Consider the following 14349-nt stretch of genomic DNA (forward strand, 5'->3'; position numbering starts at 1 on the left):
TATTATTTTAAAACTCAAATTTAACTTGCATACCTGACCATGGAGCTAAATATATATATCTGTGACCTGACGTAACATTTAATGCTCTGAATTTTTACAAGAAAATACTCTTTTGATAAAATGGTTCACAAATATCAAGCACATCAATCACATTTTCCTGACAACGCGCCGCGAGTCCTCTATTATTATTATTATCTGTAACTTTATTTTTCAGTATTTAAAACGTTGTAGCTTAGTGTAATATTCTGAAAACTTCAGCGACCGAAAGGAACTCCATATCAATTTACGGGTTACATGCAATCACCTTTTTAATTCAGATGTCTTGAAGATTATTTTCTTTAAGTCACACACCAGGGAGCATGGTTTAGACCAAATGTATTTTAATGCAGGCCTACACAGTGCCATGTCCAGACCTGATCATGCAAAATCAATCTGTATACTTTTATAATTAAGACGATAACAAAGATGCTTAGACGAAACATAATATTTCAAGATAAAGAAAAGTTACATATACATGTACATGTACACCGGTTTATTTACTTCCGGATAAAACACGTGACATGATAATGTCGTCCAGTATTAAAAAACCGTGTGTTTCAGAACAAGAAATAATGCTTGCAAGAGTCATATGGGACTACATGAAGCTAAATCACGTCTGCCAAAAGGTATAATCGTTATTATTTGTTATCACTAAGTTCGTGTACGGTGTTACTTTAAATAGACATGGTCATTTGTAACTCACAATCGGCAAATGTTCAAAGACTTTCAGCTATTTAATTTCAATGAAATTTATGACTACCAAACCTACCAATGAAGCTGGGTGAAGTGTAGATGTCATATAAAATAAGTCTGCTTAGAGATTTAAAATTATTTCCTCTGTTTGCTATAGAAAATACTCAGTAAATTAAAAACAATACATGATACTGTTTTCAAAATCTGAATTGGAACCCCACTCACGACGATGCGATTGTTGCGCATTCATATAGCATTGTCATGCGCTTATTCTAGTCCAAAATGAGATTCCAAATAACACAATCTGACAGGAAACCATATTTATAATGCTAAATATGTGCTTGTGAAAGTTGGAGATATTATTTATTTTATTTATACATTTTACTACAGAGTGATGTAATACTTTGTATGTGTAGCTATGATATACGTGTAGCAGATAAGGCAGCATCTCTGTTTCTGCAAGGAATGGGAGACTGGCTAGTGATTTCCGGAAATACCGGAAAACTTACAGAAAGTAAGCGGATAAATTATCATTATAATTGTTGCAGGAATTGTCGGATAAAGAGTTGTGAAGTTAATTCAGGGTTGTATTTACTTATTTAAGTTAAATAGCTTTTATTTTTAAGACCACGTGGCGACTTAACTTTTATGGTCAGTATAGATGGCACTTTGTTAGGTAAGGGGCCTTGGGTAGAACCATGAACCGAGCTTTTGCTAATTTGATAGCTTCAGCTCATCATTTAAATGTATAATTATATTGTTCATTAATAACATGCACCGGATATAAAGTGATAACTTTTAAAGAACTAACGTTAGTTTTTTGTTTGTAGAAAAACTCACAAGTTGTGTAATTTGTTATTAGAGATAAGTTGTGCAATTGGTGATGATTTTTTATAAAGAAATTGTAAGCTGACATATTTTGTGTAACAGATAAAGGCTGATAACGGCATTATGAATACCAAGTCCATTTTTATATTTTTTAAGACTTGTGGACAGAGCCGGAAGCAATCATTTTTGCGGAGAGGGCAAGGCAACTAGGTGTTTCTGATGAAAAAATCATCCTTGAGACAAAATCGACAAACTCTGGCGAAAACGTTCGTTTTACGCATAAGATATTATCAGAGAAAAAAATGCATCCACAGTCGTTTATCCTTGTGCAGAAACCGTATATGGAAAGACGTGCATACGCCACGTTTATGAAACAGTGGCCAGATGCGCTTCCTCCGGAAGCAGTGGTTGTGACGTCACCGGATATAGATCTATTGGATTATCCGAACGAGGCTACAGGGACGCTGAGTGATGTAATATCTGTAATTGTAGGAGATTTAGCTAGAATTAAACTTTACGAAGACATAGGGTTTCAGATACCTCAGACAATTCCAGATTGTGTGCAAAAGGCATATAATGATTTAATTACATGTGAAAAATTCAATACCCACATGCCTCTGTAAAACATATAGATTACTAAATGTCTAAATTCATATGTTTCCATTTTGTTTTGTACTTTAAGTCTTTATAGGTAAATGTCTCTTTCAATGACACAAAAAGTCTCATAGAAAAGATATAGATCTATTTACATATTGTTAAAAATAAAATTCCATTTATGTAATCTTTATCAGTCAAAAAGTAGCGTGTTTATGTACTCATGTACTCAAATTTCAGGTCAACTATTCATTTGTCCGCACACGTAGGCTATATGTAGTAGTCGCACTTTGTTTTATTTTCTATACATAGATAGATTCTATATCCATCATAACTTCATGTTTCAAAGACAGTTACACAATTTGAAAGCCTGTTTTTCGTATTCCTTCTTTAGATAAATTAATATTAATATATGTGCAACTATATTGCTTAAATATATATAGATTCTAAAACAACAACAAGACAAAAAAAAACAACAACAAAAAAAAACAAAAAAAAAACACCCCCACCAGAAAAACAACAATTGAAACGAGCAACAATAACACAAAATATTAACGAAAGGTTAATGATGGTCCTGGATCGCTCATCTGAGGTACGTTGGAAGAAAGGGTCGCATTCTTTTCCGATACAAAAGTAATTTTAACATTGGGTGTGTCAGTTTTTTACTACAGCTGCATAATCGATTAAATACTCAGAGATGGCCACATATTTAGACTATTTACAATGCGTTTTACTATAAAAGTCTATATAAATAGAAAAAAGGGTAGTCAACTGCACATTCTATAATGTTCCAAAAAAGTATTTTTTACATATAGTTTTGCTTGTGTTTTTACTATTTGAACAATAAAGGTCTATATAGTTAATACATGTATTCCAATTGATGGGGACAGGGTCAATTTTAATAATGAAACTTATAAGTTATAAGTGATGTTAAATTGCAAATATATATGTTCCGGGCATTACAAGATTTAAAAGACATGTTACCTATGTATGTAAAAAGTCTATACAACCATTTTTATCTAAGAAGCAAGATTGATATAACTTTTATCATGATTCACAAGGCAATGCTAATGGTGAGTCGAAATGACGCGTGCAAAAGTTAGGACCCTGCGGCCAAGATCATAGGAGTCAAATTTCAGGTAAAAATATGAAAATGTGTACTGGGACCATTCAGTCATCATTCATTGAGGGATTGAAACACAAATGGTCATAATCATGACTACTGGTGTGATACATGTGATTAAGGTTAATATATGCAACGTCAAGGTCACTAAAGATGATAGTAAAGGTCACTAAATATAATACAATATAGAGATTTGTCCAGAGCATATCTCCTACACATATACAGGGATTCTAATGAAACTTCATACAAATGTTCATCATTATGTGTAGCAGTGGCATGCGCATGTAATAGGTCTCCAGGTCAAAGGTCAAGGATACACTTGTAGGTCATTAAAAACGCTTGTCCGGAGTAAAACTTATACATGCATAAAGGGATTTCAATATAACTTGACACAAATGTCCCCGATTATAAAGCGGGATGTCGCATGCAAAATTTAGGTCCCTGCGGCAAAGGTCAAGGTCACACATAAGGGTCAAAGTTCAGATAAAAATATGAAAGGTATCATTTATTTGGGGGATTGTAACACAAATATAACTGCTGGTGTGAAACATGTAATTTAGGTTAATATGTGCCCAAGGTCAAGGTCACTTAAGATTGATTGAAAATAATAAAATTTTGTCAAAGAGAGCCATATCTCCTCCACGCATTGTGAAACTTGATTAGAAATATTACCACCATTTTGGTTTGTTTGTTTTTTTTGGTTTTTTAAAGGGATCAGTTGTCAAGTGCATGAACCATGCTTCTAGGTCAAAGGTTAAAGTCAAACATGGAGGTGCCGAACTTCTAAATTCATTGGGAGATTTTAATGAAACTTGGCAAAAATGATCTCCATTGTGAGGCTTGTTAATTGCACAAATTATTCAGGTCCCTGCCATCAAAGTCAAAGTCACACAGAGAGGTCAAAGTTTGTGTACGGGGCCATTTAGTCATCATTTATTGATGGATTGTAACACAAATTATAACTATCATGACTTAAGCGTGACACATGTAATTTAGGTTAATATTTGCAAGGTCAAGGTCACTAGAGATGATAAAATATCCAAATATTTTCCGGAAATTGTTCAGAGCATATCAGAGCATATCTTCTATATGCATATCTATAATACTCACATCTCTGTCAAAAGCTTTTGCGCCGGGCGTATTTTGCGACAATGTTGCCCTTGTTCAGTTTCAGGAACTTAAAATTCTTTAAAAATAGGTCATTTAAATTTTTAAGATAAAAAGCATAGGTTTAGAGAAGTAGGAGAAAAAAGCAGACCCGCTCTTTTTTCGTTTTTTAAATTTTACACACAGGCTCAAACGGAAGTAACCTACATGAAAATAAGAAAACAATTTTCATTGTGAATTATCTGCCCTTGAATTATGCAAACAAATCCAATTTCGGGCAGAAAACTCAAAAACAAGAACGGTGACCCAAAAATGTTTTTCGCTTAAAAATGTTTCTGTTATAATATTCTAACAGCACACCAAGTCTAAAGTATTTCTATTGAACAGTTTTAATTTTGCCTACATATCTATATTAAAACTCCTGTAAACGTCTTTAAAAAAAGGACACCGGCTTATCTATCGTGATTAGGGTTCACATGTCTTTATCTATTTAGATTGAGTCGTGAAGTTAAGAAAAAAAGAAACAACCTAATTTGTTAGACAGGAAAGATGAGACAAGACTGTCTGACAGGTAACAATTTTAAATGATTTAATAAATGTGTTTAATTTAATTTTCTTTTTGGTTCAATATTTGTATGTTTTTGGCTTAAGTTTTCTGCCTTGACAACTCCAGCAGACGAATAAGATATCGGACGAGAAATATAAATTTACATACAAGGGGGTCATTCTTGTTTGCAAAATGTGGCAATAGCGTACCGCAACGTTCGAATTGAAACCAGATTATTATATTGATATTTTGGTAATATTTTCTATCAATCGGAACATCTCGGCTATTATCAATAATAATAATACATATCCGAAGCTTGACGGAAATTGTCGAAATGTTGCAATTGTTTTTCTCGTGGTCATATTAAAACCCACAGATAGCAGATATATAAAACCCACTGATAGCAGATATCAATCATTTTAAAGGATGGCACAAAAAAAACCAAAACAACAACAACAAAAACAACGGAGTATATAGAGCTATCTTATTTCCATTGTGGTCCCATATTGATCAAATGAAAATTCCAAACGGACCGATAAAATTTCCAAGTTCTTATGTACGAACGTTCGTAATCGACAAAAGCTTTTTATGGACATTCTTTCTCTGATGTTGTTTTAAAATTGTTTCATAAAATTATCTTAAAGTCATGCGATCCTAATCTTGTGTGATAAGGAGTGCTTAAATTAGAGACACCATAGAGAGTTGTTTAACATGTCCGCTTATAAAGGGTTTTCCGACTTTTCTGCGTCAATTATTGACGCTGTGATTCAGTAACGTTAATTTCTACAATAATTAAAGATCCCGTATGTTGTAATTAAGGATGTAACAACACTTTAATGAAATCTTATATATGTATATAATTATTCTTCTAAAAGAATTTCCAAAAATACAAGAGTATGTTAAATATGTACTGTAAACGTTTAATCGCATGATAAGTAATCATTAAAATCTAGGCATTAATTTCTTATTGAAAAATATCGAAAATAGATTTCTAGTTACCTCCCTTTTTTACATGAAATATAAATTCGGTAATATCTTTAGAACTTACAATTTTGATAAATTTTCATTTGAGCATCAGATTTATGATATAAAACCATAACAAAATTTGATTTTATTGTTTTAGAATAATGATTCAATGATAATGACCACCCAATCGTTCAGTATAGAACGCATGATACCTTAATTTTTAAAGGCGCGTTGTGACTCAGAAATGCTATCAATTTTTTTCACAAGACCTTTTTGAGGTATCATGTAACAGTTTCCAAAATTACACTAATGTTCCATATACATGAACTAATCTTTTGCTGCTTTTGCTCTGTCAGAAATTGGTATATTTAAAATAAATTAGTATTTTGTATGGAAGTCAAAATACTACTTTGTTTACATTTTGGTACCTTTATGACACATTAGGGCACGTTCAGTGATCCTTTCTTCAATTTTTATACTTCTTAGATGATCATTATTATGAAAAAAATATTACAAACAGGCTTGACTTTTTTAAAAGAATTTGAAAAAAATATGGATTCCTGAGGCAAAATGTGCTTTTAGTGAAAAAAAGAAAATGTTATTAACACAAACTAATGGTGCAGTGATTATGACCAACATACTTCCAGTCAAATTGTTAAAAATAGAACAGAACAGAACAGAACAGAGTTTATTTCATAACTTGTACACACATAGGTACATCGTTATTACAAGCATTTTTAAATATAATTATAGGTCAGATATTTTACAATTACACATAAAGAAAAAAAACAAATCAATACAATACTGAGCAATGGGATATTTAATACATACAATGTGATACATTACATACACTGACAAAACTCCATTAATCAATTATATATCCATTTCTTTAAATTACTTCTGTAAATGAATAATGAAGAGTACTAAATTTAAGCAGAGAACAAACTATAACTTCGCTTTTAATCGAATTTGTTTGATAAATTATTTATATAATAATACACTGAAAAAACATCAAGGTATATATAATCAAAACTGCATCATAATACTATTGAAGATTTCTGAAGTAATCATTTCGTTTGATGTTTGCCTTTTTTAAATAATAACATAAGTTTGTAAGTACATTGTACTTTATGACTTTTAGATTGTAGTAGTTCTATAAATTTGGCCATACTAGGCCTAATGTAAAAATATCGCTTAATATATTGACTACGTAGATTTTCATAAGATAAGCACTGCATTTTAAAACAAAATGATATTCGTCTTCGAGTTCGTTAGTATCACAGAATTGACAAGTTCTTTCGTGGCGTTCTACACGGCCTCGACCATACCTTCCGGACTCAATTCTAAGTCTGTGGGAGGACACTCGAAGGCGTATAAGAGCGCTTCTTAAAGATTTACAATTAATCTTATCTCAATATAATTCATAACAGAACTGATCTTTTACATATGAATATAGATGACTGAGCACACCATTACTAGATACATTTGCACGCCATTCTTGTAAATAACAATCGATAAGTCTTTGTTTAAAAACAGGTAAGAACTGTTTTAACAATACACTATCGGGAAAATTCCATATTTCGGCAAAACCAAGTACCGCAAGCAGTTTTTTAATTTTACATGGCCAGTTATTTGTGCCATTTTCACATTTGTCACGGGCATTTTCGTAAATGCATTTTAATATAATGTTATCCGTATTCAGTAATTTAAACCAATACTTTATTATATGAGTGTACCTAATGATAAATAACGGATACCTCCCTAATTCCCCGTAGACCGATACGTTACTTGTACTTAATTTAACGCCCAAAATCGTTTTACAGTATTTGAGATGTACACGTTCTAACTCTTTGGACTTAGTGAAGCCCCAAACCGGGCAGGCATAGTTTAAGATAGATCCCACAAAAGCATCAAACAATTGAAGTGATATCGGAGGGCTAATTTCATATTGTTTTATATTATTTAGCAGTATATTTGAGGCTTTTAAGGCCTTTCCGACTATGTACTGGTTATTTAATACGAATGAGCCGGTATAATTAAACACCACCCCAAGGTAGTTGAAGTCATTAACTATTTCTAGAGACACATTATTGAAATGCCAGCGCTCATTACATTTTAGCCCACCCCTACGACGAAACACCACTATCTTGGTCTTAGATGTGTTGACTTGTAGGCCCCAGTACTGGCAGTTCTCGAATAATTTGTCTAAACTGGCCTGCAAATCTTCAACAGAATGGCCAATAATTGCCATATCATCGGCGAATAGCAGTATGATAAGGCACATATCATAAATAGATAAACCTGATTTAATGGATCCTTGCAGGAAAAGTTCCAAGTCTTCAAGAAAAAGGGCAAACATGACTGGCGAATTATTTAGGCCTTGCCTCAATCCAATGGAAATATTGAAAAAGTCAGAATAGGAATCAGAATGTTTAACACAAGACTTAACTATATTATACATAGACCTAAACATTTTTAAAAAGTTTTCCATCCAACCCAAGATGATACAATTTAAACCACAGTGCCTGTCGATAAACGGAGTCAAAAGCCTTTTGTAGATCTACAAATGCACATGGCAAACGTGACCCTTGCGAAATAACATGTTCTATGAGGTTATGTAATGCAAATATAGCATCTACAGTGCTGTGACCCTTTCTGAAACCGAACTGGGCGTCAGATAGAATATTATAACTTTCGAACCATTTCTCAACCCTAGCTGTTAACACACCAGTGAATAATTTTCCAAGGTTACTCAAAAGTGTAATGCCCCTATAGTTGTTAGGGTCATTTTTACTTCCCTTTTTGTGGAACGGTATTATATAACCTTGTGCCCATATATCTGGGAAATAACCTGAATTAAAAACAATATTAAAAAGATCTGTTAGATGGCCTCCAATGATATCAATCGATTCGATTAAGTATTCATTTAAAATATTGTCACTGGGACATGGCGATTTGTTTCGGCCGAGTCGCTTGACTGCAGCGGTTACCTCCCCTAGTGTGATAGGTAAGTTAAGCTCACTGTATGTAGGATCATGTAAATTTAAATCATTATTATCGTTAAAATTTTCAACCTCATTTATAACAGTTGTCGGAATATTATTAAACAAATCTGAAAAATAGTTTTTAAAATGCTCTACTGTTATATCATTTTGACATGACTGATTATTAGATTTAAAATATTTCCAAAACTCACGCGGTTTACTTTTTCTTAACTCCGAAAGCTTCCTACCTTCTTTCAATTTGTAAGCGCGTATAGAACGCGCGCGTGAAAAACTAAATTTTTAAGGAGTTAAACAGATAATAACTTTTTAAAACAGTTGTGGAGGATGCACAAAGAAGTTTTTAATCAAAGGGCTGCAGCTCTATGGTATTTTCTGATCTTTGCAATCTAAATCATACTGACTATCTGTATATACTTTCCTGTATAAGTTTTTTATATACTATAATTCATCTTACGCAGCGACAGCGTTTTGATTTTCTTCTATAACAGTTTGAAATTTACATATATGGAATTTTGCATGAAAAAAATAGAATTGCCTCGACTAGGATTTGAACCATAGGCCTCTCACACCCTCAACGAGACCGCTTACCTCTGCACCACGGCGAAGTTATACATATGAACCTTGAATAAAAACGAATACATTATGTAATTCTAAATTGAGAATTTCCATTTCGTGTTTGTAATCCTTATTAATTTCGAGGTATTTTGTTCACGATAAACGTGTTGTTTAACACTGATGAAAATAATTTATCGAAAATCTTCTCGCCAAAACAGTCCAACATGTATATATTCCACTACTCGACGTGTAGTACGCTCTGGAGTATTCGGTAATCGGCATAGCTAAAAATAGCATTTTCTTTGATTAAAATAATATTCATGATAATCCGAAGCTTAACGGAAATAACCGAACATTTTTCATTTGGTAAAAAATATATTCATCCGCGAAATTTGCGATTGTAACCTCATATTTCTATTGTTTAATCTAAACTTTTAATGCAATGTAATTTGTTAAATGCTTTCATTAAAAATTATTCTTTCATTTCAATTGCTGGTTTTTAAGCAGTTTTGAGTGAGAACTACTTTGCGTTGTTAGGACTGTTAGGAAATTTTGTGTTAGACCGTGGATGTTAGCTATGTATTTACTGATCTTACGATCAGAAAATACAAAAACTTTTGCAAGTGTGAAATGACCATCAAATAAACTTAACTATAATCAAAGGAGATCAGCATGGACCATGTCTTTATCGGATGGATGCATTATCAAAGAAATGCGAGACGATTTTCTTACCACAGTACCAGTTCTGTATCGATCCCGGGATCTTTACTGTATGATATAAATCGGTGAACATTCGTTACCATCTCGAGGACTTAAATTAAAAAAAAATGTGCATTAGAAGCATATTGAAGAATTTTTTCACGTCTGTATATGTTTTATTTTCGGACGAAGTCCGTCTGAGATCTTTTGACTTCCTGTAAAATTTACATAGAAGAACTGAATATTAGAAGGATTTTCATTTGTCATTTTAAAATTTCAAACATCATTGATCATTTTAAAGGCAGCGTATACACGTCCAAATTATCAACAATCGATAGCAACTTATCGGAAACAACCTTTCCAGTTCAATTTCTGGGATATTTGAAATCTGTGAACTTCCTCCCAATAGATACTTTATATTAATTCTCTCATGAATATCTTATTCAACATGAGACTTTACCGAGTTATGAATGATATTCTAAAATGACGAGACTACCAATAAAGCTACAATCTCACTTACATCCCGGCAGAGCACCGGTAGACGTCCGGGGTGATCCGGGAACGATCGGGGTACGACCGGGAACAACCGGGGTACATCCGTAACTATGCCGGCAACGTCCAGGATGATCCGGGATGATCCGGGAATTCGGCATTCGACCCCGGATGGAATCAAATATTTAATATCACCGGGGTGGTCCGGGATGATCCGGGAATATATAGCTTTGCCGGCTTCATCCTTAGCTCTGCCGGGAACGACCGGGGTTATACCGGGAAAGCACCGTAGCTCTGCCGGCACACACCGGGGATGATCCGGTATGATATAGCCGGTTGAGCTACGGTAGAGCCCCGGTATATGCCGGCAGAGCCCCGGTAACTACAGGCAGATACCCGGAGGATAAAGGTAGAGCTACGGTTGATCCAGGTAGAGCCCCGGCAAAGCCCGGATCATTTCAAAAGAATAACGACAATTTGCGATGATTGCACATGTTTGTATTAAAAAGCCTTCCCATTTCCCTTCTTTCCAGTATGGCATAAGGATTTTTCAGAAAATCATCATGGATAGATATTATATTAAATAAAAATTATGTATCAATGTTATCATTTTCGGGCGTTTTCAATCCACCGGGGTTCTACCGGGGCTCTGCCTGGATCGTCCTGGGCTCTGCCGGGGCTCAGCCTGGATCGACCGGGGCTCTGCCTGGGTCAACCGGGGCTCTTCCGGCGTCATCCGGAACGACCGGGGAAGCACCGGCATGATCCGTAGCTTCACCTGGGCTCTGCCTGGATGATCCGGAGCGCATCCTGGGTGGTTAGTAGGGAACTACCGTAGTGCTGCCGAGGTTAGTGTGACCGCAACAATAATTTCATCCCGGATCATCCCGGTAACTTATCGGGATGGTCCTGGGCTCTGCCGGGAGTAAGTGAGACCGAGGCTTAATGTCCGCGATAAACTTGTACAAACACAAGTAAAAGCAGTTTTACCTCGTCCGAGTATCTTTTTAAAGAAACTTCTTGTTTTACATATTTGTTTTGTTTCAGTTTTGTCGGTGGTAGCCGTGTTGAGTTATTTATGTTTGGTCAAAGGAACAGAGGGCAGTAAGTGTGTTGTTTTTTTCCAGAGATAAGACATTAGTTACTTTTATTGTAGGTTATTTGCATCCATTTTGAATTTTCTGTAAAAATTCAGGTGTTATTTTAATAGGTTATTGAGTATTGATATAATCGTATAGGAGCATAAAATATTTCACAAACCTATGACTTGGGGAAACTATTGTTTCTATTTAGACAACTATTTCATGCGTCACAGTGACCTTGACTTACCTTAAAATGTATAGAGGTTTCCTACAGGTTATGGTCAATGACCCTACTAGGTTAGATAAAAACTTGGACACAATTTATCTCACGTTATTGATAAGATTGACGGATTTACACAAAGTGTCTCTATGACATCGACCTTTGGCCGTTTACTTTAAATTTTATAGATAGCCTTAGGAACATTATCACCCTACGGACTGTAGAAAAAAGTATTCTCTAGATATTTGTCGTACGAGATTGTATTTGTTGGTGCCACTCACCTTTGGCCTACTGACAAAAGGTCAATAACAGTCATCCATAGGGCATGACTAACATTAGCCCAAAATCTTAGGTCTGTACGCCAAAGCGGACAAGTTTTCAGTGGTTAAGGCAATGGTGATCATGACATTTGACCTACTGACTTGAAAATCGAAAGGGGTCATTTAATAGTCATGACCAACCTCATATCCAATCTTAGACTGTGTGTTCTCTATTTACAAGTCGCGAAAGATTTTAGTTATCAGGCCACACTGACCTTGTTCTTTGACCTAATAACTTCAAAATGGATCATTTACTAGACATGGCCACATCATAAGAATGTAGGCCAAAACGTTCCCTTGCTATTGACCGGACAATCCTAGCTCTAGTGAGCAAGATCATAGGGCTTTGGCCTTTAACCATTAACTGACCAATATCATACAAACATCATGTATAATTATAAAAAAAACAAAACAAACAATCCTTGTCCATTCTTCGAAATTGAAGAACTAAGAGTGACTTTAGATGTAATTTTTTTTTAGACAGTAATGTATAATTAATGTATAAATTTTACATCTAGCGGAAAATGAAGTCATTTTTGGTAAAATTATTATTTAAAAATATGTCTGACAATTAGAATCAATTAAAGAAGGTCCATTGTAACCAATTAGCACTGAATCCGAAATATAGTCAACAGGTAGACCGTTTGTATTTCCGGTTTCTAAAAATATTGTACATTTTACTAGTATATCTATTAATAAATGTACTAAATTTAAGCGGACTGGTACACTATTTTATCGTACTATTCATGTGAAAGGGTCGATAAGATGCGGTTTGTGTTCGCGGTCTTTATCTGGTTCGCGGTCTTTATCTGAAGTTTGACGGAAGGGGCCGATGAGATGCGTTCCGACAACAAAAAACAGCGACAAGACGGAAATACTATCTTTTTAATATGTTAATCTTGAACAGCACTGGATATATTAAAAGGAACGATGACCTTTTTTACAAGACTTATACTTGTGTATTTTGCGTAGTCATTAATGTAAGACATGGATATTTTATACATAATTTTTATATTTATACATATTTATTTTATCTTCTTCCAGGTGACATATTACGACGATTCATATACGGAGATGCACATCATTCGACCGGTCAGTTTATTAGTTACTTACTTGTTGTATTTATATATTGAGAGGGAAATTGGTTGTCTAGAGGCCAACATAACTGGTTTTTGTTTAAACAGTACTTATTTTAGTTGGATTGTTGTGAGTATAATTACGTTTTTCAGAGTCTAGATTATGAGTATAAAAAGGTGTCCTGAGTCTGAGAGTTATGAGTATAAAAACGTTTTCACGAGACTAAAAGTATTAAAACATTTTCCCCGGTCAGAGTATGAATATAAAAACGTTTCCCAAGTCTATTATGAGAATGATTATAAAATATTATTCCCAGTCTTTGAGTATGAGTACAAAAATCGCTTTTCCCAGTTTGTAAGTATGAGTATAAAAATGTTTTCCCCAGTCGAAGAGTATGGGTATAAAAACGTTTTCCTCAGTCTGAGAGTTATGAGTATAAAAACGTTTTTCCTAGTTTGAGAGTATGAGTATAAAACGCTTTCCCCAGTCTGAAAGAATGAGTAAAAAAAGTTTCCCTCAGTTTGACAGTATGAGTATAAAACAGTTTTCCTGAGTCTGAGAGTATAGGTATTAAAATGTTTTCCCTAGTCTGAGAGTATGATTAAAAAAAAAACGTTTTTCCCAGTCTGTGAGTATGAGTATAAAAACACTTTCCCCAGTCTGAGAATATGAGTATAAAAACGTATCCCAACTCTGAGAGTATGAGTATAAAACGTTTTCCCAGTCTGAGAGTTATGAGTAAAAAAACGTTTTATGCAGTCCGAGAGTTATGAGTATAAAATCGTTTTCCCCAGTCTGAGAGTTATGAGTATAAAAACGTTTTCCCCAGTCTGAGAGTATGAGTATAAAAACGATTTCCGCAGTCTGAGAGTATGAGTATAAAAACGTTTTCCGCAGTCTGAGAGTATGAGTATAAAAACGTTTTCCCCAGTCTGAGAGTTTGAGTATAAAAACGTTTTCCCAAGTTTGAGACTATGATTATAAACACGTTTTTCCAGTTTG

The 14349-nt window shown here is 34.3% G+C and overlaps 2 protein-coding genes across 4 annotated transcripts in view; both read left to right on the forward strand.

Moving 5' to 3' along the window:
* The first annotated feature begins 533 nt into the window (after window positions 1–533).
* LOC132718297 (uncharacterized protein SCO4629-like) lies at window positions 534–2251 on the forward strand. The gene is made up of 3 exons (XM_060701987.1): window positions 534–665; window positions 1123–1246; window positions 1717–2251. Exons 1-3 carry the CDS (start codon window positions 561–563, stop codon window positions 2181–2183), a joined length of 696 nt encoding a protein of 231 aa, XP_060557970.1. The 5' UTR covers window positions 534–560; the 3' UTR covers window positions 2184–2251.
* A 2622-nt stretch (window positions 2252–4873) lies between these two features.
* LOC132718298 (tenascin-like) overlaps window positions 4874–14349 on the forward strand; it is a 47728-nt gene continuing 38252 nt past the window's right edge. For 2 of the 3 annotated variants that reach the window (XM_060701989.1, XM_060701990.1), the window contains exons 1-3: window positions 4879–4955; window positions 11696–11752; window positions 13315–13362. In XM_060701989.1, the coding sequence (XP_060557972.1) occupies window positions 4934–4955; window positions 11696–11752; window positions 13315–13362 (127 nt within the window). In that variant the 5' untranslated portion in view covers window positions 4879–4933. Of the gene's footprint in view, window positions 4956–11695; window positions 11753–13314; window positions 13363–14349 lie in introns of all 3 variants that reach the window. The other variant, XM_060701988.1, reaches the window with a different exon arrangement.

Source organism: Ruditapes philippinarum, unplaced genomic scaffold (genome assembly GCF_026571515.1).
Source record: "Ruditapes philippinarum isolate M1 unplaced genomic scaffold, ASM2657151v2 ctg1573_1_1_1_1, whole genome shotgun sequence".
NCBI lineage: Eukaryota > Metazoa > Mollusca > Bivalvia > Venerida > Veneridae > Ruditapes > Ruditapes philippinarum.